At 33.1% G+C, this 22,439-nt stretch overlaps 4 protein-coding genes across 4 annotated transcripts; all 4 read right to left on the bottom strand.

Annotated features, from left to right (window-relative positions):
- Window positions 1-3,847: 3,847 nt before the first annotated feature.
- On the bottom strand, window positions 3,848-5,805 carry LOC116000347 (protein CANDIDATE G-PROTEIN COUPLED RECEPTOR 7-like). The gene has a single exon (XM_031240414.1). The coding sequence runs from the start codon at window positions 5,445-5,447 to the stop codon at window positions 4,131-4,133; it is 1,317 nt and encodes a 438-aa protein (XP_031096274.1). The 5' UTR covers window positions 5,448-5,805; the 3' UTR covers window positions 3,848-4,130.
- A 505-nt stretch (window positions 5,806-6,310) lies between these two features.
- On the bottom strand, window positions 6,311-11,179 carry LOC115999618 (CDPK-related kinase 4-like). The gene is made up of 11 exons (XM_031239458.1): window positions 10,910-11,179; window positions 10,394-10,524; window positions 10,046-10,087; window positions 9,854-9,962; window positions 9,673-9,751; window positions 8,555-8,842; window positions 8,257-8,366; window positions 7,832-7,942; window positions 7,337-7,399; window positions 6,929-7,093; window positions 6,311-6,622 (listed from the first exon to the last, which is right to left on the bottom strand). The coding sequence occupies exons 1-11, from the start codon at window positions 11,177-11,179 to the stop codon at window positions 6,515-6,517; spliced, it is 1,476 nt and encodes a 491-aa protein (XP_031095318.1). The 3' UTR covers window positions 6,311-6,514.
- A 5,962-nt stretch (window positions 11,180-17,141) lies between these two features.
- Window positions 17,142-17,483, bottom strand: LOC115999617 (auxin-responsive protein SAUR32-like). The gene has a single exon (XM_031239457.1). It carries the CDS (start codon window positions 17,481-17,483, stop codon window positions 17,142-17,144), a length of 342 nt encoding a protein of 113 aa, XP_031095317.1.
- Window positions 17,484-21,115: 3,632 nt separating this feature from the next.
- Window positions 21,116-21,600, bottom strand: LOC115997948 (auxin-responsive protein SAUR32-like). Its single transcript, XM_031237369.1, has one exon. It carries the CDS (start codon window positions 21,467-21,469, stop codon window positions 21,119-21,121), a length of 351 nt encoding a protein of 116 aa, XP_031093229.1. The 5' UTR covers window positions 21,470-21,600; the 3' UTR covers window positions 21,116-21,118.
- Between the last annotated feature and the right edge of the window lie 839 nt (window positions 21,601-22,439).

Below are 22,439 nucleotides of genomic sequence, written 5' to 3'. Positions count from 1 at the left end.
ATAATCCATTTTTTTTCTCATCATCTCTGGGATAACACTTTTTCGAAGGATGCAAAGTGTGTATAGGTAAGAGGAGAAAGCTTTTATACGATCAGCAAACTTGTGCAAATGAGATATTTTAAGGAGGCCTAATCGTATTAGAAGATTGAATCGTATCAACATGGGATTAATAATTGAATGATTTTATAAATTCACATGTTTCTCTTTTATTTTTCAACATGGGAGTAATAATTATTTGACCAAATAATTATTACATCTCTATATAGATTGTACTGCATCTTTTACAAAAGATTTTTAGAGAGAGGGTAGTTTTGACTTTTAGCACTCTTTTATTTTATTTTATTTTCAACTCTTCCCATTCACCATTGCAAAATTACAACAATTGTATGTTTTTGTCATAAACTAATTCGGTTTTCTAGGGCTTGTGAGATGGCCGGCACAGGATGCCACCGGCCTAATGCAATGGCTTAAAGCTTCTTAACCTTCTTTGTTGTGGTTTAGAAACACAAGGAGAGACTTATTTAGTTCATATTCTCAGATATTGATTGTAATTTTTTTATCGTAAAAAATATCAACTCTTCTTTTGTCAATGACAAATATGTCGTCTAATGTGGAATTATTTTTAATTTTTTTATTGGACAAAAAGATATATAGAATAAAAATGATATTATAGTTAATTATGTTTGGGTAGGTTTAAAATACTAATGGAGGTGGACAAATGAAATGAAGATATTGGAAGAGTGGAAATGTAAGTACAGCAGTACATATGAGTCATGAGTGTATTATAAGTGGCATAAAGAATAATGGTAAGTGAAAATACGAAGGGTGCAGTGATTATGAGTAAATGTTTATATAACAATATATAAATTCTGTAAATTATAACTAATTAAGTCGAGTCTCGATTAAGCATGTTTGGAGCCGTTCTCATAACACATTGCTGATTTGCTGCATAAAAAAAATATATATGTAACCCTTTTTACTGTTTATTTATTTATCATTGCATTTATGCATATTTTTTATTATATAAAAAAAGGTGATGAGGTACAAACATAACAAAATATTCTTTAAAAATAATTATAGCTTTAAAATTTTCTATATAAAAAAATAATAATATTTTTTATAAACAGCAATAGTAGTTTAAAAAGAGAGTAGGCCAGCATTGCTCAATCACGCATTGGTTGAAAAGACGGCTGCGATATTTTAATTTTTAACATATTTCGAGTATGAATAAATTGGTGCCATTTTATTAATGTGATGAATTTATTGGAAAATTTAAAATGGGAATGTTCATTTTAATTAAAAAGGGAGAAATTATTAAACTAATGAACATTTTATTGGTGAAGAACTTTTAAATATTCATTCATTATTTAATACATTTAAATGTCAAATTATTGTTTTCAAAAAATTTAAGACTTTTTCACTTCTAAATACTATTGACTCTGTAACAATGTAGTATCTGTTCATAACTATTTTTTCAATCCATTCCTCCAATGTATGATGCAACCGGGTGCACTAGACTACAAGGTCTTTGGCATATTATATTTTTAATTATTTATTTAATTTTTTAATTTTTATATTTAGAGTAATATATAAATGGAAGTATATAGTCCGTATATATTGAAGTGTAGATAATCTTGAAAAGATATGCTGTAACATAATACTCCGTGAGTTAGCGACAAAGTAGAGGGTAGGGGGTGGGGGTGACAGTGAGAAGAAAAGTAAAAAGCACGGAAAGGAAAGTATTAATGAAGAGGGAGAAAGGAGAGGGGAAGACAGCTGTAGTATAAGATAGCCTGTCTCTATCATTCAGAATGAGACAATTAGTATACCCCCAACCCCCCCTCACCCACCCCCACTACATTTTTTTCTTTTCCTTCTTATGTTAAAAGGAAATTATCACATATTCTAATTTCAATTAATTTGGTTCACAAATTTTAGAAAAGATATTTATTTATTTATTGTTTAATTGTTAGCTAAGGCATTAAATATGGATACCCCAAATCAAATTTGAAGATATGCTTGTATCTTTTCTTAAAATTTATAATCCACTTAAATACATGAGTGATATATATATATATATAACCATTTTAACCTTTAACAAAATAGTTCTTAAAAATTTAAATCACTACACAAATTTGGCCTTGTTGTAGTGCAAATTGTAGGACCAAAATCACAATATGATTAAAATTTTGAGGACAACTATACATATAACATATCCACATAAGTACTCGTATAACGATAACGTCTTTGTTCAATCATACATACATAAATAGAAACGCAAGTTTTTGTGTAGATTAGATATCGGCCCACCATTATTCTTCCTTTTTTGTCTTAAGATCTTTTATCATTTTTGAAGGCATGAAACACCTTATTTTTGTATATATCGTCGATGTTGCTTGCTCAATATCTGTGTATGACTGTAGACTTTTGTTTATCATTTTCTTTAGTATCCAAAAAAAATCTTTATTCGCTTCTACAGTTCTACCTAAGCGCTAAAACTATTACATTGTCAATTTTTTTGTCTACTATTAGATGATGAAAGCATTGGTAGTTGGATAACATGATGGTTTTAGGTTAAAATTGGGGACATCCATCACAAAGAGGGTAAGCTCAAAGACTACTTTAGTATGGAATTGGGTCAAGAATTATTGGGATGGAGGGTGAAAGTAGGTATGTTTCCGGGTAAGGAACATGCATCAAAATGATTACAAATACATGGGACACAACCTTAGCCTCACCCTTCATTGTTCTCAGATTCCCAAGCTACCACCCTCAGGGAAACTACACAACAACTTGTTCCACAGTAGTACACATGTAGATATCTAGTACCAGTTTTACCAGAACCTTTTACAACTACTAAAGTGCTTCCCTGCTACCCTGCTATCTTCTTCAATTATTGTCATGCTCATTGTTTATAGCTTATGCTAGACTAATTACGTTCCCAAAATCTTGTTTAAGAGTTGTATGAGATAAATTGCAGGCTAAATGCCAGACTAATCAAGTCCCCAGAACTCTTGTCCAAGAGTTGCTGTATGAGGTAAATTGCAGGCGAAACACCAGACTAATCAAGTCCCCAGAACTCATGTCCAAGAGTTGCTGTATGAGGTAAATTGCAGGCGAAACGCCAGACTAATCAAGTCCCCAGAACTCATGTCCAAGAGTTGTTGTATGAGGTAAATTGCAGGCGAAACGCCAGACTAATCAAGTCCCAAGAACTCCTGTCCAAGAGTTGCTGTATGAGGTAAATTACAGGCGAAACGCTAGACTAATCAAGTCCCCAGAACTCCTGTCCAAGAGTTACTGTATGAGGCAAATTGCCAGACTAATCAAGCCCCTAGAATTCCTGTCTAAGAGTTGCTGTATGAGGTAAATTGCAGGCGAAACGCCAAACTAATCAAGTTCCCAAAATTCCTACCTAAGAGTTACTGTATGAGGTAAATTGCGAGTCACCTGAGCAACTTCCTAGTCCGTCATGCTCGTTCTTGCTATGCTGTGTAAAAAGTCCATACAGGGATTTACTCTCTGAGGTGCAGTTCATTTTTGGAGAAGGTAGATAGATATGTTTGGTGGTGAGAGGATAAGCTGTTCTGGGTTGGTGTTTCATTCCCCTTCTTGGTTTCTCCAGGGAGTCTTATAGTAGTAGAGATACAGGATACATATACACTACAGAGTTCAATGGATATCTATTTTTAATTTAGAATTCAACAATGGCATTGAACATTCTTCAAACACATGAAACAGCCTAAACAGGATTTAACAGTGGAAAACGTCACATACATGATGAAAAAGACGATTGATAAGTGAAATGTTAATGCAACTGTAAAATCATAGTGACGGAGATACCAGATATCGTACCAAGCTCAATGGACATGGCAGCTACTTTTTTTAATTTAGAATTCAACAATGGCATTGAACAACATTCCTCAAACACATAAAACAGCCCAAACAGGATTTAACAGTGGAAAACATCACAGAGATGATAACAGACACTATGAGACAGACAATATTCATACCTATACCTAATAAGATTGGACAAACATCTGTGAATTCTGTAAAAAGAGATGCTCAAATGCATCTGCAAAAAAAAAACCATTTTTTCTACCTTTGCTTTGCCAAGGTATCATCACAATTCACAATTCAAACTCATCTTGAAGCTTGAGAGCTTCTGCAGCAGCTTCTTCCTCTCGGTCATCCAGGGCGAAATACGGGTTGTGAGCCTTAGGCCTGAAATTATATCCCGTGAAGCCATAGAAAGCGAGCGTGGCCAATTCAGAAGCCACCACGCTAGTCCATTGATAGCGGTACGAAGTAACAGTCTCGAGAGCATAAACCACGACTCTCGTGAAGTAAATATAGCAGATAACTATAATGTAATACTGCCTAAACAATGTCAACTTCATCAAATTCACAGCCGCCTTGCCATCCGTCTTGGCCGCCTCGCGCAAGTTCTTGATCGACCACACGATCGGGAACAAAACCGCGCAACAACACAGAATATCCACCAGCAAAAACACCTGCTTCCACCGATACGAATTCTCCCCGAAAGGCCCTGTCTCATCAGTCACAACCTGAGCCACATTAGCCACAACTTGCAAGGGAATCACAATGATTAAAACATTCCTCTCTTTATCTTGCAAATAGGGTTTCAAGAATGACCATCCAGTCCCAATTAGGACTATCAAAGTAAACAGTGAAATCCCTTTCATGAAACTAAATATATAGAACAAAACATCCCATCCATGAGCACTCCCAGTTCTCTTGATATAAGATTTATCCTCAGCCTCACATAATAAATTCAGAGCTTTTAGAATCAGAACAGCAAGCATAAAGAAATGAATTCTGTAAACAGATAAACGGTTCTTGTAAAGCGTATAAACCCAGAGAATACCTAAAATTAGGTATACCAAGAACAGGGAGAAATAAATCGCCGGGAGAGGAGTTTTTCCGGCGGAGAGGAAATCCGGCCGGTGGGTTCTAGGGTTGAGATTGTACATCACGGATTGTACATTCATGGAAACTTCTAGATCCGGCTCGCAATTCGCGAATAGGAGAGTGTATTGATTGGCCTCCATTACCTCGACGGAGCTCGCGAAATTTTTGGTTGAGGTGTGGAATGTGAAGACTTTATTGGTGAGTTCGGAATCGAGAGGGCACTGGATTTCTCCGGCCCGGAGCTTTCCCAGCACGTGGAGCCACGCGTCGCCGGTGCAGTAGAAGAACCCTAGCCTCGATATGCGGGGACTCGGCTGGGATTTCGGCGAGGAGAAGGAGATACCGGTGACGGAGAGATTGAGCTCGCCGTAGGCGGTGAATCCGAATGTGTCGAACGGAATTATGGAACGCCGGTCGGATCGGATCTCCATTGTCCGGATCTCGGCGCCGGCGCCGGCGAAAAAGAGAGCAATTGCGAAAATCATCACCAGAGAGAAACCGCGAAAATCTGCCATGGCTTCGAATTCAAGGCAAAAAGAATCGAACTTTAGCGCTTAAACACAAAGATTTTGTGGTTTGTGGCTATAAACAAAGCTAATCAATGGCGTCAATGGCGAAACCGACAGGAAGGAGAGAAGTCAAGGTCGTTTGCTTTAAGGTTACGGTTGATGACCGCCGGGACAACGGCCATGGACTGTTGTTCACTCAACGACGCCGTTTTAACACAACGCCCATGCAATTCGACGACCAAATCGACAATGTCGTCGTCTTCAACGATGTCGTTTTATTTCTGGAAAAACACGCATCCATAAACGGCAACGACAAAGACGATATGTCGTATGCTTCACATGTTTACGGAGAAAACATTGGCATAAGACATTTTTGTTTTTGAAACATTGGCATAAGACATATTTCCAAGATTTCTATACTAAAAGTCTAAAACCAGTGCATCAGATATTTCAATTTTGGTACAATATTTAGAAAAAAATAAAATATTATTCTCTTAATTATAACATTAAACGTATGTATTGATCATTGTAGAAATTAAAGAATGATTGGAATGAGAATATCCGTTGAATGTGTCATTAGAATCAGATGATTAAATACCAAATCCAGAAAGATACAATGATGCATGCATTGCACATCTAAATAATATTTGAGTTTCGTAATAATAATAATGATAATATAACAAATAATAATAATAATAATAATAATAATAATAATAATAATATCAACAAATGCTCCTTTGTCGATTTTTGTGCAACCCTAATATAAAAAATGATAATGATAAAAAGTACTTTACACATTTTTATACAATACTATTTTTTTTTCTATTATCATTCACACATACAAAATTACAAATCAAGCACCCGAAAAATTAGGACCTTGAAAAATATACAATATTGTCGTCTTTTACACATACAAGTCAAGCACCAAAAAATTAGGGCCTTGAAAACTATAAAATATTGTCTTATTCTTTTATCATTTACACATACCAGCACCCGAAAAAATCAGGGCGAACAATAGTTTAAAAAATAAATAGAATGCACTAATCAATCATATTAGAATTAGAAAGATTTCTTCACAGCAAATATGGAGAGGTGTTCTGCAGAATTTTTTTATAACCAAAAAGGGATAGCTTCCCATCACTTCTCACCCACTTCCAAACCGATGTTTCCAGATTCTGTTCCTGCAGAGACAAACAACATTTGTATTATTTTTATATCTTGAAACTCACGAACTCTCTTGACTGTCTCAAGGTTAGCATTGCTAAACTCCCTTAACTTGTAACTTAATAGGCAAAAGACTACAAAAACTAAATCAACTTAGGTTTCCCGGCTCAAGCCAAAGAGGCCAGCCGATAAGCTGCTACTCCAGGGAAGAGTTAAAATTTATAATCTTGTGATTATCGACTCAACAACTTGACCAACTTAGTTAGAGTTGACAGATTACTCTATATATACCGCAAATTCATATGAACTAAAAGCAACCTTACCTCTGAGATATCCTCAACAGTAATCACACGATTCCATTGTTCAAAATGATGCTTATAGGCTTCTGTCACAATGTAATCTTGGTTTCCAATAGCCTTTAGCAGCAGTGGACTGATTGCAGCAGCACAGAATTCTTCAAAATCCATTATTATTTCTTCCTTTGGCATCTGCCTCGATCATATTCAGGTTTAATTTGTTTGGGAAGAGTTAGTTCCAGACAAAATTGGATGAAATATATATATATACATATATATATATATATTTATGTGTGTGTGGGGGGTCTAATAACACTCGGTTACACTCCTATATAGAAATGAGTGAGTTCGAAGCTGGAGGTGATATTTGACTCTTTTTGCTTTATATTAGTAGGTTACAGATACTGCATTATAACATATGTCTATTATATTTACCTGGTGTATGATGTCTAAGACTTTAGCCTTCCACATTGCGTCGCTCATATATTTCATGAGTGCCTGTACAAGATTCATATTAGTAAGCATCAGAAATGGTAAATGGTACGATAAAAGTGGTGGTAACATAATTAGCTTATCAGCTAATTTTGGATTATTTGACTACTATTAGTTGTTTGACTTAGTTAAACAACTAATATAAGTGTTTGATTAATTAGATTTTTGTAACAACTTATTTGCTCCAAAATACTAAAATTCAAAAAGTTGTTCAAAGTAACTTTTCCGATTAACTTTTTGAGAATATAATCAGCTATCAACTAATAATCAATTTATCAAATATCTTTCTACAATCAATTAATCAAATTCACTAAGTCAATCAGCTAGCATCTTTTACAATAAAAAAAAAAAAAGAAAAAAGATAAACTAGGAGTGTTGCAAACCAATTAAATAATGTCTGATTAAACAAATGCAGAAAAACAACAATTACTAACTAACCATTCCGAAGTTATCAATGGAAACATAACCATTTGTTGGCTTCAAAAGCTGAAACTGGGCATTTAGGTATGTAAGCTGTCGTCTGGTGGGTATTAATGCCATTGAAAGAGCCTACAGTATCGATGTGATATGATGTAAAATCGTTAAGAAGAATATTGGAACTAAATGAAGGAACTACTCTATGACAATTTGAAATTAATTATGTAGTCCATATGTTCTATTTTATCAGTAATACATACTATTCATTGATTAAATCAATTCTTTCTTCTTTGTTTATTTCTTTTTAGTATTTTTTTTATCTTTAAATTTATTTTTATATGTTTAATAGTATTTTTAGTGTAATTTTTAAAAATATAAATTTTGTATACTAATACTAAATTAATATTATAAAAAATTGAATTAATCACTATGTCCAGATACTATACCCGTATTGTTGCACGCCTTAATGGTTTGTTCAGCATGTATGAGTTCAATAATTTATAGATACTTATATCCAACGGGATATCAGGTTTTTGTGATCTTAGCCATGGATCACCTGCCATTAGAAAAGCATATATGCATTAGTTTTAATTTATTTCATTTCTAAAATTTTTTATTAAGCCATTACAAAAGCATATATATTCATTCAGATCAGCTTCTAAATAACAAAGGTACGTTTATAATATGGAGCATATGTTATAATAATAATAATAATATTATGTAGCAATTAATTAACAAACTTACTGAGAGCTTCAGCTGCAGTCATTCTTCTCCTGTGATCTTTAATCAGAAGTTTTAGCACAAAATCCTTGCCCTTGTTGGATATAGTACTCCAAGCTTCACCTTGAAAATTCGGTTCCGAATGTAATATGGAATCGAAAATTGAGTGTCCCCCAAAAGGGAAGGTACCAGACAATAGAATAAAAGTTATGACACCAATACTCCACATATCTGCACTAACACCATATGACTCGTCAAGTACTTCAGGTGCAATATAAGGTGAAGTGCCAGCATAAGCATTCAGACGCTTGCCTGCAAATTAAGAGTAAAACATGAGTAATGTTTTATCCTTTTAAAGAAAAATTCAAATTATTAGAAATTAAGTTACAATTTTCCTTAGTTTATCAACAAAGGCGAAATCCAATTTTCTCGCCCCAGGACCTTCACTTAAGACAGGACACCATATTTACTAACATGCCTGATTATATCAGTCCAGGGCAAAATAAAAACAAGGGCTAAGATTGTATGAGTTCAAATAATTAAATGATAATTTTAAATTTTTGTAAACATATAAGAAGAAACCATCCCAAAACATTTGTACGAAGTGTAATTATAAATTAATTCAACTTTTGCTAATATATATCTATTAATAAGTATATCAAATGGTTGTAATTGTTAAATAGATTTGCATATGCAACTATTTTTTTTTAAACTTCATTACATAATTAAATAAAAAACCTAAGTTAGGGGACCCCTTCCAACATTGGGCTCAGAGCAGGTGCTCATCTAGGGCTGGCCCTATTTTACTAAGGAAAATACGTACTATTTGGACTTCCAACTTTTACTTCATACTTTTACTCCCTCGCACATAAATTTTGATGTTAACACTTTCCTTAAGACTCACGTACAGGATGAAGATAACTTATCATATCTTACCATGTCAGGGAATAAAAGCGAGGAAATATAAAATGAGAGTGTATGTAATAGAACTCTTTTACTAATAGTAGTCCCACTCAATGCAAGAGGATTGGTAGCATTAGGTGTATGTGCAAGATAAACAAGCTAAGGAAACTGAAAGATCAAATTAGATACCTGAAGAGGATTAATTTATAGAGACTAGGTTTTACAATAGTAACAAGGACCTGGTTGTATATAGTCTGATAGGCCGAAGCCAATGACCTTCACTGTAGCATCCTCACTTTCTTTAGCGAACAAAATGTTCTGTAAACAATATTACGTGTACTGTTAAAAACTTAAAAAAAAATAAAAAATTGTCCTATAATTAAATAATTCAACAATGCATGCATGCATGCGTGCATTTACCTCAGGTTTCAAGTCACGGTGCACAACCCCTTGGAGATGGATATGTGCAGCAAAATTCAATATCTGCACTATAACTCTCTTAGCATCTTCTTCCTTGTATCTTCCACCTCTGCAAGAAAAATTAGAAAAAGATATGTATTGACCTAATCATTTTAGACAACCATTATTCATCTTAGACAAGATGAAAGTTACCTTGAATGAATGCTCTCCCATAGTCCACCTCCTTTACAGTATCTGTTGATTAAAAAACAAAAATGTTAGACATATCTCATCCAAGGGTGTGTATAGAATAAATATAATTAAACCCTTTTGTGACCCTGACAATCAAGCCCCAAGATATAAATTAGCTTGAATTGTTTATAGTTAATCGGCTCGATCAAATCAAGAAACCTAATAGGTTGCTCTCTTGTGAGGCAAACTTATAATTACTAATAAGTTAACAGTGTAACCAACATTATATTATTCAAGTTTTGTTTGTATACATGAGACTGTTGTAACATGTATGCGACAGAAAGCTGAAAAGTGAAAAGAGAAGCATACTCCATCACTATGAACACATATTCTTCATCCTCAAATGCCTTGTGAAACTGGATCTGGTTCTGATGTGCACTTAAGCCCCCCAAAATGTTCACCTCTCTTTGAACATATTTAAAGTCAAAGGGAGTAATTATCTTCCAAACACAAATATTCATAAAGTTAGCAACCAGTAATTCAAACCCTAAAATTAAGTAGAATATATATGAGGAGACTATGACCCCATTTGGTAATATAATTAGCTTATAAGTCAACCACTATTACCTGTTTGACCTGTTAAACAACATATCCCGGATTAATTAGCTTTTTTAATAGCGTATTACTCTAAAATGCTAAATTTCAAAACGCTGTTCAAAGTAAAATTTTCAATAAACTTTTTGATAAAAGCATTTTGCATGCAATCAGCTATCACCTAACTGTTAAATTACTAAATATTAATGTTATAACTAGTTAAACCTACTAACTCAATCAGCTAAGATTCATTTACCAAACATCATGGGAAACAGAAATGAAAGACCAGACCTTGGTTTTGGGAATGATGTTGACATCCACAAATTGGTTCTTGAGCTCTCCTCTTAAACCTATTGCCTTGTAGGTATAACCGAAAGCACCTCGACCCAGTTTCTTCTTTTTCAACTGAAAGTGGGAGGAGAAGTCGTTTTCATACCCAAAATTTACACCAGGCCCTCTCCGGCCGCCTTCACCGCCGTCATTTTCCCTTGGGATCGGCGACTCAGATGTCGACAACGCCGCGTGCTGCGCTCCCCGGAGTCTGAGGCATAGATTAGCCATATTGCTAACAAACACAAAAACTTCTCCGATCACGATCTGAAGTTGAGCAAGAAGAAGAAAAGAGGGATATGATGTAAAATAATTAGAAATTTACGAAGATCAGAAGTCTTTGCTCTGAAATGAATCCTGCGATGAGCCTTCGAGCTCTATATATATACACGAGATTAGGTAGAATCTAGTTGTAAGTAGGTAGTCCGATCCGAGGTTAATACGTCTCCTTAGAAGAAGGAAACGTGCATGGATGAAGGGTGCATGCATGCCATGCAATCTCCACATGGCGACACACGTAAATTAAACTTTAATCACGCAATCCAATTCTAACACTGTATTGTAAGCTTATTCCCACATATATAATATGATAATAATATATTATATTATTAAGTGGTTGTGGTGCAAACATATGATTAAGTCAATTAGTGATATAGTCACTTAGACAACTCAGGATATTCAATTTAACTATCTGAATGATGAATATCTGCCTATATTGATAGCATATAGGTTTTTTTAAACAATAGAGTCCTCTCCTGTCTTATATTCAGAATACACACCATCTAGTATTTAGGAGAAAGTGGTGGTCAAAACACTAACATTATTATACAGCAGGCTTACCATTGACAGTACAATTTCAACAACTATGGCTAAGTATATTCAGACGGTCTTAAAGCACTGACCTCGTATTTATGTTTCATTTAGTTTATAACATAGATTGGAAACCTAGATTAAAATATTCGAACACGCAGCCTCCACAAGAAAACATACCACCTCCACAAGCTAGCCAATACCGCTACTACTTAATTATATCTGGTATTAGAGGACATAAATCTTCACTTATGCATTAGAAGTGTAGTACAAGCAAAGTATATGGTTTGTGTGGTATTTTAGAGGACATAAATACGTATTAGGGAACATGTGTGGTACTTGCGTGAACGTCAGTCTATATGGGAGAAGGAGTTAATTACTTCGTCTCATAGTAGATAAGCAGTCTAACAACAGAAATGCGATCCCATGATTATTAGTCAAAATTCTAATTTTATCCTTAGTTTTTCATTAATCGCAGTGATTAGTTAAGCTTAGGTACAACAACACCACCACCAACAACAACAATATAATAATAAAGAGGAAAAAGTGTCAAATAGGCCACTGAACTTATCGCTTATGTGCAATTAGACCATTAAACTTAAAAAGTGTGCAATTCAACCATCAAACAAGTAAAATATGTGCAATTAGGACATTTTTCTAAAATTTTTTAATTCAATTTGAGTTAAAAACATTTCAATATTGACTCCCAACTAGCATGGTAGAAGAAAATGCCACTCTTAATACATATACGTTAGTAATATAATTGGATTTTATCATAAAGTTTTTGTAAAAATGGTTCAGTTACACAAATTTTGCTTGTTTGATGGCTGAATTGCACACTTTCTAAGTTCAATGGCCCAATTGCACAAAAGCGATAAGTTCAGTGGCCTATTTGACACTTTTTCTTAATAAAGACAAATCATTATTGAGGGCAAAATTGTTCTATTAGTTTCCTATGAATAACAAAATACCAAGGGCTAGTTTATTAACCGGAAAATTTCTCATTTTTCTAGAAAATTGAAAAATTGGAAAATAAAAATCAAGAAACATATTTACTAGCATAGTTTTTCATTTTGAAAACGCGAAACAATAGAAAATTGAAAAATTATTAAAAATTGTTTTATAAATAGAAATCAGAATCATCTATCATTTATTTCGTTATATTTCACTATAACTACATTCTCACCATTATCTACTTAGATATTTATTAATTAGATTTTACTTACTTGGATAATGAAAGCAGGAATCTTTCATTATCCAAGTAGGTAGAAGCTAAGTCCAAGTATCTTCATTTTTTTTTGGTGAGTAGGAGGGACCCAACGGTCCTGAGTGAGCTAGCGGCGCCTACTACAAGCAACGCTCGCAGCATCACGTAAAAGCAGGTCTTTTAAACCATCCGGGGGGTGCTCTAGCACCAAGGTGCCCCAAGGTGAGTGCTGCCCCATATTGGCTAAGAAGTCGGCACATTAATTGCCCTCACGAAAGATGTGTACAATTTTGACATTTTGGAATGAGCTGAGGAGACTCTTACAGCTGTAACAAGGGTAGTAGCCGCCTCCGTGGACTCTGTCCCCTTAGTCAGGACCTGAACCATTGAATATGAATCTGTCTCGGCAATGATATGATTTTGGTGAAGTCTCAATTTTTTGAGATGAGAAGACCTTTCCAAAGGCCCCACAGTTCACCATAATCGGTGGTCTGATTAGCTATTTTTTTTTTAATTAAAAAATGGTTATTTCACTCAAAACGGTATTGTTGAGCGAAATAACCCTAAATTATATTGTTCATACTCTAGATATTTTTTAGGTTAATGTTTAGTATTTTAGTATTAACTATTAAATAGTTTATAATTATTAGTATTTAAAAAATTTTAAAAAATTAAATAAATTTTTAAAAAATAAAAATACACGAGGGCTAGGCGCTCCCGGGCGTCCGAGGAGGTAGCGCCTAGCGATTTTTGTAGTTTATCCCTTTATTTAGAGATTATTCGAGTTCGATGGCTTAATTGCTTGTTCCAAATAGTACGATAACTTATTTGTAGTTTATCCCTATTTTAATGCTTATACACTCTCGATTGAACTCTAATAATCTTGGGGTGTGGTTGGGTCGGTAGAAATCTGGATATATTCAAAAATAATAATTTTGTTAAATACGAAAATGAGCAGAAAATAATTTATTTATTTTTTGAAAAAAGCAGAAAATAAGGTTAGTAATTGGTCATTGAAGATAACTTCTAAATATAGGGAAATTGATTATATATCCATCTGTCCACCTTTCCATCCTTGCCGGATACATTACCTAGCCGCCTAACTGCCATACTATACTAATATTCTTATAAAATAACAAAAATACAATGTAACTGTTGATGAATATAAAATACAAATACTATTTTTTTACTAAAATTTTGTATTTTTGTATTAAATGATGTGTTTCTCGTCACAATTGTTGTTATTTTCACGGCCATTGTTGGCTCAAAAGTGTTATTTTCACGGCCATTTGGTACAAGCAACGGTATTGTCTAAAAGAAAACTACTCCATACTAATTAATATGAAGTACAGAATTTTTGTATTGAGTTTTGCATTGATCGGCGACTTCGCGTATTGGCTAAATCAAATACAATAATGTTTGAGATTCGAACTTTTGACCTCCGCTAAATCAAAGAGAGGTCTGAAATTTGAGCCTTATCTCGTATGAAAAAATCAATATAATCAGCATTTTGTCTTTTAATTAGATCGTGTCGGTGCAAACGAGGATTAGTCTGAATATGATACAGATTTATAGGTGCATCCTAATTCCTACAGTTAGGACCTACTCGTGACACATTGTGGTCTAACCAAAAAATAGAATAATGCTACACTCATATACAATTTACCGCTTAGTATTACTTAATATAAATTGTTTGTTGGGAAAATATGCAAAATTTGATACAAGTAGAATTATTGAATAATAAATGTGGATTCATTTTTTTTTTTTTTCAATTTAAGACCAAGGTTGTCATATTGGACTAATAGTGTATAATTTGATAAAGTAGAATCAAAGTAATATTACATATTGTCTTTGTGATCTCATCTTTAAATTTTCACATATTTAGGTGCTAATATATGATTACTTCTTTATATATTGATTAATAAATATATTCAATTTCCAATATTAAGTGGGGTGGAATAATTCACAGTAACCAATGAATAAATTAAAAGGATTCTATTATCATATTACAGGCAAATATTGGGAGGTAAAATCAAGATAAGTAAATATATAGCACTATTCATAGAATTATTGAATAATAGATGTGTATATTTAATTCTTTTCCAATTTAAGATTATAAATTGTCATGTGCAATAGATACTGTAAAATTTGATACAAATAGAATTATTGAAATATACATGCATGTGTGATCAATTCTTTTCCAATTTAAGATTATAAAATTGTCATGTTGGACAAATAGTGTGAAATTTAATACAAGGAGAATTATTGAATAACAGATGCATGTGTATTCAATTCTTTTCCAAAGTAAGATAAATTGCTATGTTGGGCAATGCATTATATTATGTAAAATTGGATACAAGTAGACTTACTAAATAATATATGTGTATTCATTTCTTTTCCAATTTAAGATTTGGGGTTAGCTCTAAACAGGTAGTGAGTACGTAGAACATAATTTTCATGCTTGATTGATTACAAGTTTGATTCTTGTCAATATTTGATTGTTTAAGCCTACGATTGCATATGGTCTTCTTAGTGCGATTTATTTCTCTTTGTGATTTATAGACTATAACACATAAGTAAGCTTTGCCAATACACATTATACACATAATTGTGTTAGAGTTGGATATCTCCTGTAAAGTTGTTTATTGGTTAGACTATTATTATTATTATTATTATTATTATTATTATATATACACACACAAATAAAATTCAAGATTAAACATTAATGAGAAAATCACATATTCGGACACTTAATTACTCCGTATCTTTTAAGCTACAAACGTGATTCTTCCACTGTGAAGCAAATGAACCTCCATTTAAGAACTTTACAAAGAGATGCCATATGGTAACTCTGCATAATATTTTTTTCTCTTTTCTCCTTTATTATTGTTCAACGAACAATAGAGAGCAACACAAGTTCTTGCCATTCGATTAAATATGGGTCACACTTGTGTGAGACCGTCTCACGGATCCTTATTCGTGAGGCGGGTCGGGTCGGATCGACGCACCATGCAAATGTCATACTTATATGCTCAAATATAACACTAATCAAGAATACAAGTTTTGTTACTTATTAGAGAAAAAGTAATACATTTTTCATAATAAGTAATGTTGACAAGTGCCCCTTACTTATAAGGGCAAATATAATACTTTTGTGAAAAAATGTAATACTTTTAAATCGAAATGTAAAAGTATTGTATTTTCCCTTAAAAGTATTACATTTACCCTTATAAGTAACAAAAATTTTATTCCTAATTAGTATTACATTTGAGCATATAAGTATGACATTTGTGCATATAAATGTTACATTTGCATCTTGACCCGACCCGACCCGTCTCATGGTGAGACGGTCTCACACAAGTTTTTGCCTTATTATTTAAGTTGTAATTAAGTAGAAGGATCATATCTACAATAAAAGATACAATTAATAAACCAAATGTGTTCACCATGAATTAAAAGACTATATTTACAACTAAGACGCTAATTAAAAGACTAAATATGTTCATTTTATAATTAAAGAACCAAATTTCAACATGCAGATTAGTTAAGGAATTAAAAGCGTTTTGTTTTCTATTTTAATTCTAAATAGAAATTAATGTGCTAGTAATTAGAAATTTAATTATACCTATCATAAGAGATATAATCACCGTAGTCTTGCCAGTAATTTCAGAGTATGAACCAACCCAAAAAAATAATAACAATCCAAAAACTGCATATGAGAAGTAATGGGGTGTTTAATTGAAAGGAATTGCAATTTTCTTCAAATGTTGAATTGCAATTCATATGGTATCTCTATGAATTGTAATGCAGTGTTCAAGAAGGACAAAATTGTTAGTGTAAAGACAATTTTGTTCCTCCAATAATAACCTTTGTTATTACTATTATTATTATTACACAAGGGCATTTCAGTCATTGTATAAACTTATTTTCTTTCAATTTCCTGTAATCCTATTCATGGATACAAAACATTGTAATTTGAATTCATGCTTTATTCTCCCATAATTCCTTTCTTCCAACCAAACGCATGTAAATCGCATGAATAGATCGAATTTGTGCAATGTTTGGATCACCTAAATCAAGAACGATGCACTACTCCAAAATAATTTAAAATAAAATTCAAAAAAAATGTGGGGTGGGGGTGGGGAAGGGGGGTTGGAGCAGTAAAAATGAAAAGTTTTAAGCCCTGATCTTGAAGCACCAAGAATGGTTGCCGCCGAGGTGGTGGCGGTGGCGGGCGGTTTCTTTATCGATCAAACCCTGGACGCGGCGGAACTCCTCGACGGGACAGGGAATGCTAAGCGGGCCGTCGTGATGGAACCCGTTCTCCTCTTCGGCTTCTTTGAGAAGACGCAAGAACAAAGGATGGTTCAAGTACGTAACTGGAATCACAAACCTCCGCTGCTGCTCCTCCTCATCTCCGCCGCCGCCTGTGCCCACTATCACCGCCACAAACCCTTTGGGTATCTGCTGCGGCGCCGCCGCCTCTTGGTGGCGGATTTCTTTATCTCCGCCGCCCATCTCAGCAATAGAACACCTGCTGACTGCTGTACTTATAGGGTAATCAGGAAAACGAGAATGTTTGGAAAAGGATATGATTATAGGACGTTAGCTGGACGTTATATGGTCAAAATAAGTGACAGCCAGGCTGATCTCAGTCATCCATTAAAATTAATCAGGATTTTAATAAAAAAAAATACAAATTAATTTTATAATTATTAAAATTGTCGGGTGTTTTAATATTTACAAAAAAGACCTCACGCAATCTTGATCTACTACAAGGGAACATGTTCTCATTTGAACCCCGAATGAAGATTCTTATTCAGGTGCACACTCACATTATTATGTGAATGTGTGCATCCTCCTAGTGCATTATTGATGCTGGTTTGATCGGATGGCCCACGTAATTTCTGCCTTTCATCGCGTGTGCCATGGTCTAGTGCACCGGGAGCATTATTTATATATAAAATATTATATTTTAATTTATAATTTTATTCATAAAATGTAATTTTAAAAAGTATGGATTACATAATATTCACCTACTTACAGATTGATTTTTTTTGCCTCATTTCACCTCATAATATTCACCTACTTGCCTAATAATATGTTACGGATTTTGTTTATATTTGATTAATACATTGATTTATTTTTTTAATATACATATAATATTATTGTCATGTCAAGGAGATAAATGATAAAATTACCTGGACTAAAAGTTTCGATCACCTAAATCTTTCAACATATGACATGACAATAAAATATTTTTATTCATTGGTTATCGTGAATTAGCCAACCACATGTTTATTTGGAAAAAAAAAAAAAAACTACACATATTGTCACGTCAAAGAATTTTGATAAAAACAAAAAATTTGGTCCATATAGCTTGATCTAGGAAAAAAACATTAATAGGGTGTTTGGTTGGATGCGATTACAATTATTTTCCAATAAAATTTTTTAATTAGCATGGCAGTTCAAACTACATTGTTTGGTGGGAGGGAATTTGGAATTCATAGACCCCGCGCCCGAATAACAGCAATAGGGAATGTTAAAAAGAATAAAATGACAAAATTACCCTTGATTATTATTATTATTATTATTATTATTATTATACAAGGACATTTTAGTCTTTATATCATTTTTTCTTTCAATTTTCAGTAATTCCATTCTTCCATATTCTCTACCAAACAATTTAATTTGAATTCCTACTTTATTCTCACCTTATTCTTTTTCTACGGAATTACAATTTATTTCTTTAATAATTCCCTCCCCAACCAAACTCCCTGTAAGATGTAACATGAGAAAGGAAAATTTGCATTACTACTACTCATACAAAAATTTTGCAAAGCAATATATTTCCAATTTGATGAAAAGAAAATTAGTTATCAATTTTATTTAAGTAAAGAGTGAAGTTACAATTTTGTTTTAAATTTACTTTTTAATATTTATCACTGATTATGATTAGAATTGATTGGATATTTTCATATATTTAACTACTATATATATATATATATATATATATATATATATATATATATATATATATATATATATATATATATATATATATATATATTCATTTTTAACTCATGGTGAGATTGACCAATTTGTGATGATATAAATAAATAAATATAAAGAGTTTTATTGTCATGTAAGAATATACATGTTAGAAATAGATTCAAAATGAAAAAAAAAATCTTAAGTTAATAAAAGCATATTATTAGGGAATATTAGAGATGTGTAATTTAATGATATCAGATTTATCAGCATGTAATCGTTTGTGACAATTGTAGTTTGGATTTTGTCCATATATATATGTTATGCCCCATGATCTTTGGATCCATTTGCACAATCTTTTCAATGTATTGATCGAAAACCATAATAATTATATTAGGGGTGCGTTTGGTTCGCACATGGGAATCGGAATCGGAATGGGTATCAAATACTTGGTAAGGGTAATGGGTTTTGGTGAAAGTATTTAGCATGTTTGGTAGTTGGGTGGAATGAGAATGATTATTAATAGTTGGGGAAGAAATGATGAAGGAAGATGAAACCCTTATTTAATAAGGGTATGGGTTTTGCCATTAATGGGGTATTCCAAACCCATAGTAGCATTCACAAAACCTATCAACCAAACACTAACAATCACTTTGATACCCATACCTTATGCCTAAACCCCCCAACCAAACACACGAGATTCTAACTAATTATTACATTCACAAACTTGAATATAGAGTAGAAAAATTAATTTAGAGTAAATTTAACTTTTAATATCGACTATTGAGGTATTATCATATGTAGTTTTACTATTTTAATTTTGCTACTAATCTACTTATGATCAAATAGGCAAATTATTATATTGTATTTTCACGTTGAAGATTTAACAAAATGGTATAATATTTTAGAGAGTAATAGTGAATTTTCCTCGTGATTTTCATCCCTTCACATGACAATATTTTATTGATTTCTTTCATATTTGATTAATAAGTAGATTCATTTTTGTTATCGTTGGTGGGTAAGCGCTCCAGTTACAGTAGCGAGTATATGACATAATTGTATGGTTATGTAATGAGATAAATATTAAGAGGTCAACTCAAAATACGGGATGAGAAAATGATAGTATATAAAAGCGCGTCAATGACCTTGTGGTCTAGTAACACAGTAGCTCTGATCTCCCAAACGGGAGATCATGGAATTGAGCTCTAGTGGGAGCGATATTGATTCTTTGTACTTCAGTAGGTTGAGAAAGTATTAGAGCGGTATTGACTCTTTGTATTTTAGTGTATTGAGAAAATAGTTATTAATAGATATTACACTCTAGCATGTGATAACTTAATTAAATAAAATATCACATAAAAATGACTACAACATAAAGTTGGTGATATAGAATATCACTTCTAAATATAGGGAAATTGATTCTCCATCTTCCTACCCTCCATTTCTTGCCTCATACATCACCTAGCCACTTATCATTATCAACCAACCTACACATTTAAATTAAATATAATAAAAGTACAAATAAAGGTCAAACGTTATCCTATTTTATTTATGGCAGATAAAAGAGTACTAAATGGGCATACTAATTAATGAAACTTTATCTTTTATATCAATTGTTATCATACCTACAAAAGGTATGAACAATATGAAAATTCTACAATATCTTGCCTAAGATAGTATAGATTTGTAGATGTAATTTATATTTTATAGACTTATACTCTCCTTTTATATAATTTCATTGAATATATACCCTATACGGTGTCTAATCAATATTTTAGGCGAGTAGCGTAAGCAGCCGACCTCAATTCATGTAACAATTCATTATTTTAGTTTTTATTTTCTTGTATTCACTCGTATTTATAAAAATGTGCATAAAATAAATAAAAAATTGTGGTCTAGTGACACCAAATTGTACATTCGAATCTTAGTGGATGCTTGACTCGAGATACTGTATTGTAATAGAGTCAATAGTATTCAAAAAAAATAAAACTAAATAAAATAAAAGTTTCCATAAATAATATTGTTTTATTACCTTTTTTTTTCATCATCTTCACCTTAGGAAATAATTTAGGGAGATGAACACACACACACACACAAAAAAACAAAAAAACAAAAAAACAAAAAAACAAAAAAACTTTACATGTGAAAGAGAAAATTAAACTTCAAGGCTTGATTTTGAAGCAACCACTCCAACAAAAATGGTTGCCGGCGGCACGGTGGTGGTGAAATCCTCCGCCGCCGCCGCCGCCGGCGGTTTCTCCCTCGATGCTGCGCTGGACGCGGCGGAACTTCTCGACGCAGCAGGGGATGTTGACCGGACCGTCGTGAACGAAGCCAAACTCCTCCGCGGAGTCTTTGAGAAGCGGCTGAAACGACGGGTGCTTCAAGTACGCCACTGGGACCACAAACCTCCGCCGCTCCTCTTCCAACCCCACCATCACCGCCACGCACCCTTTCGGGGTTCCCGGCGGCGACTGGTGGTGGAGCTGCTGATTTTCTCCGGCGCCGTCCATAACCGCCGTTGCTTGGTGGTTAAGAAAATGGGATTATGGTTACAAAGGGAAATTAAAGCTGAGATGAATAGGGGGATTCAAGAATCGGTTGTAACCGTTGGAGTGATTCTTAATTTCTTATCATCTATATATATATATATATATATACACACACACAGAGATATGGACTGACATATGTATAACATCATGCATATCGTGTGTATAGATATTATATTATACGGAGTATTTTATTGTATATACATATTAGGATATTTGATTTTTGTTTTAACACATGTTGAATTAAATATACTAGGATCTTCTATATTTTTAACCAATTATGTATATATCGAGATATATTTTGGGTTGAAAAAATGTGTACATTCTTTGTCATTGTGGCAATAAAACCCATTATACTCATAAATTAATTGACTAATTGTTGAGTTCAAAAACAATTCGCATATAGTAATAAAATGTCAAAAAAAGAAAAATAATTAAGTGATGCCACATCCAAATTCGGCTAAACAATCACCTATTTCTGTCTACCTAATAAGTAGTTGAAATTTTGAAAATCTTTTACTTTCATTCATACTTTTCAATAGTGATAAAAAAAATTGACAAAAACTTGTGTGATGAGACCATCTCACATATTATTGTATGTGAGACAAGTCGGATAAATATGAAAATATAATATTTATACTGACAAATTTAGTACAAATTCATAATAAAGTGTGTGTATGTATTGGGAAAAGGGCGGGGTGAAGAGGGATATCCCATTGTTGTCTCATTTCCATTCCCCGAATTTTGGTCCATCCAATCCCGTCCAAGGACCGGGAAGCATCCCTACTTTAATTGCTTAAATTAATTTTTATTTTTAGAGTATGACATTTTAACCTATGCTATTATAGTACTTTATTATATAATAATTAATATAGCAAAAAAGAAAGGGAAGTTGATGGTTTACATCTAGGTTTTGTAGGTGAGTTAATAATTG

The sequence above is a fragment of the Ipomoea triloba genome, chromosome 12 (assembly GCF_003576645.1).
Source record: "Ipomoea triloba cultivar NCNSP0323 chromosome 12, ASM357664v1".
Classification (NCBI taxonomy): domain Eukaryota; kingdom Viridiplantae; phylum Streptophyta; class Magnoliopsida; order Solanales; family Convolvulaceae; genus Ipomoea; species Ipomoea triloba.
Note: the sequence above shows the minus strand (reverse complement) of the source record. Positions and strands in the feature narration are given on the sequence as shown.

What these genes read in the sequence shown, in the direction of transcription:
- LOC115999618 (XM_031239458.1), bottom strand. Translation starts at nt 11,179, where the DNA reads ATGGCTAATCTATGCCTCAGACTCCGGGGAGCGCAGCACGCGGCGTTG. An exon ending in TGGGAGAGCATTCATTCAAG is followed by an intron (nt 9,963 to 10,045) that starts GTAACTTTCATC and finishes TTTTTCTTGCAG; the next exon opens with AGGTGGAAGATACAAGGAAG. An exon ending in TCTTAGACATCATACACCAG is followed by an intron (nt 7,094 to 7,336) that starts GTAAATATAATA and finishes TGATCGAGGCAG; the next exon opens with ATGCCAAAGGAAGAAATAAT.
- LOC116000347 (XM_031240414.1), bottom strand. Translation starts at nt 5,447, where the DNA reads ATGGCAGATTTTCGCGGTTTCTCTCTGGTGATGATTTTCGCAATTGCT.
- LOC115997948 (XM_031237369.1), bottom strand. Translation starts at nt 21,469, where the DNA reads ATGGACGGCGCCGGAGAAAATCAGCAGCTCCACCACCAGTCGCCGCCG.
- LOC115999617 (XM_031239457.1), bottom strand. Translation starts at nt 17,483, where the DNA reads ATGGGCGGCGGAGATAAAGAAATCCGCCACCAAGAGGCGGCGGCGCCG.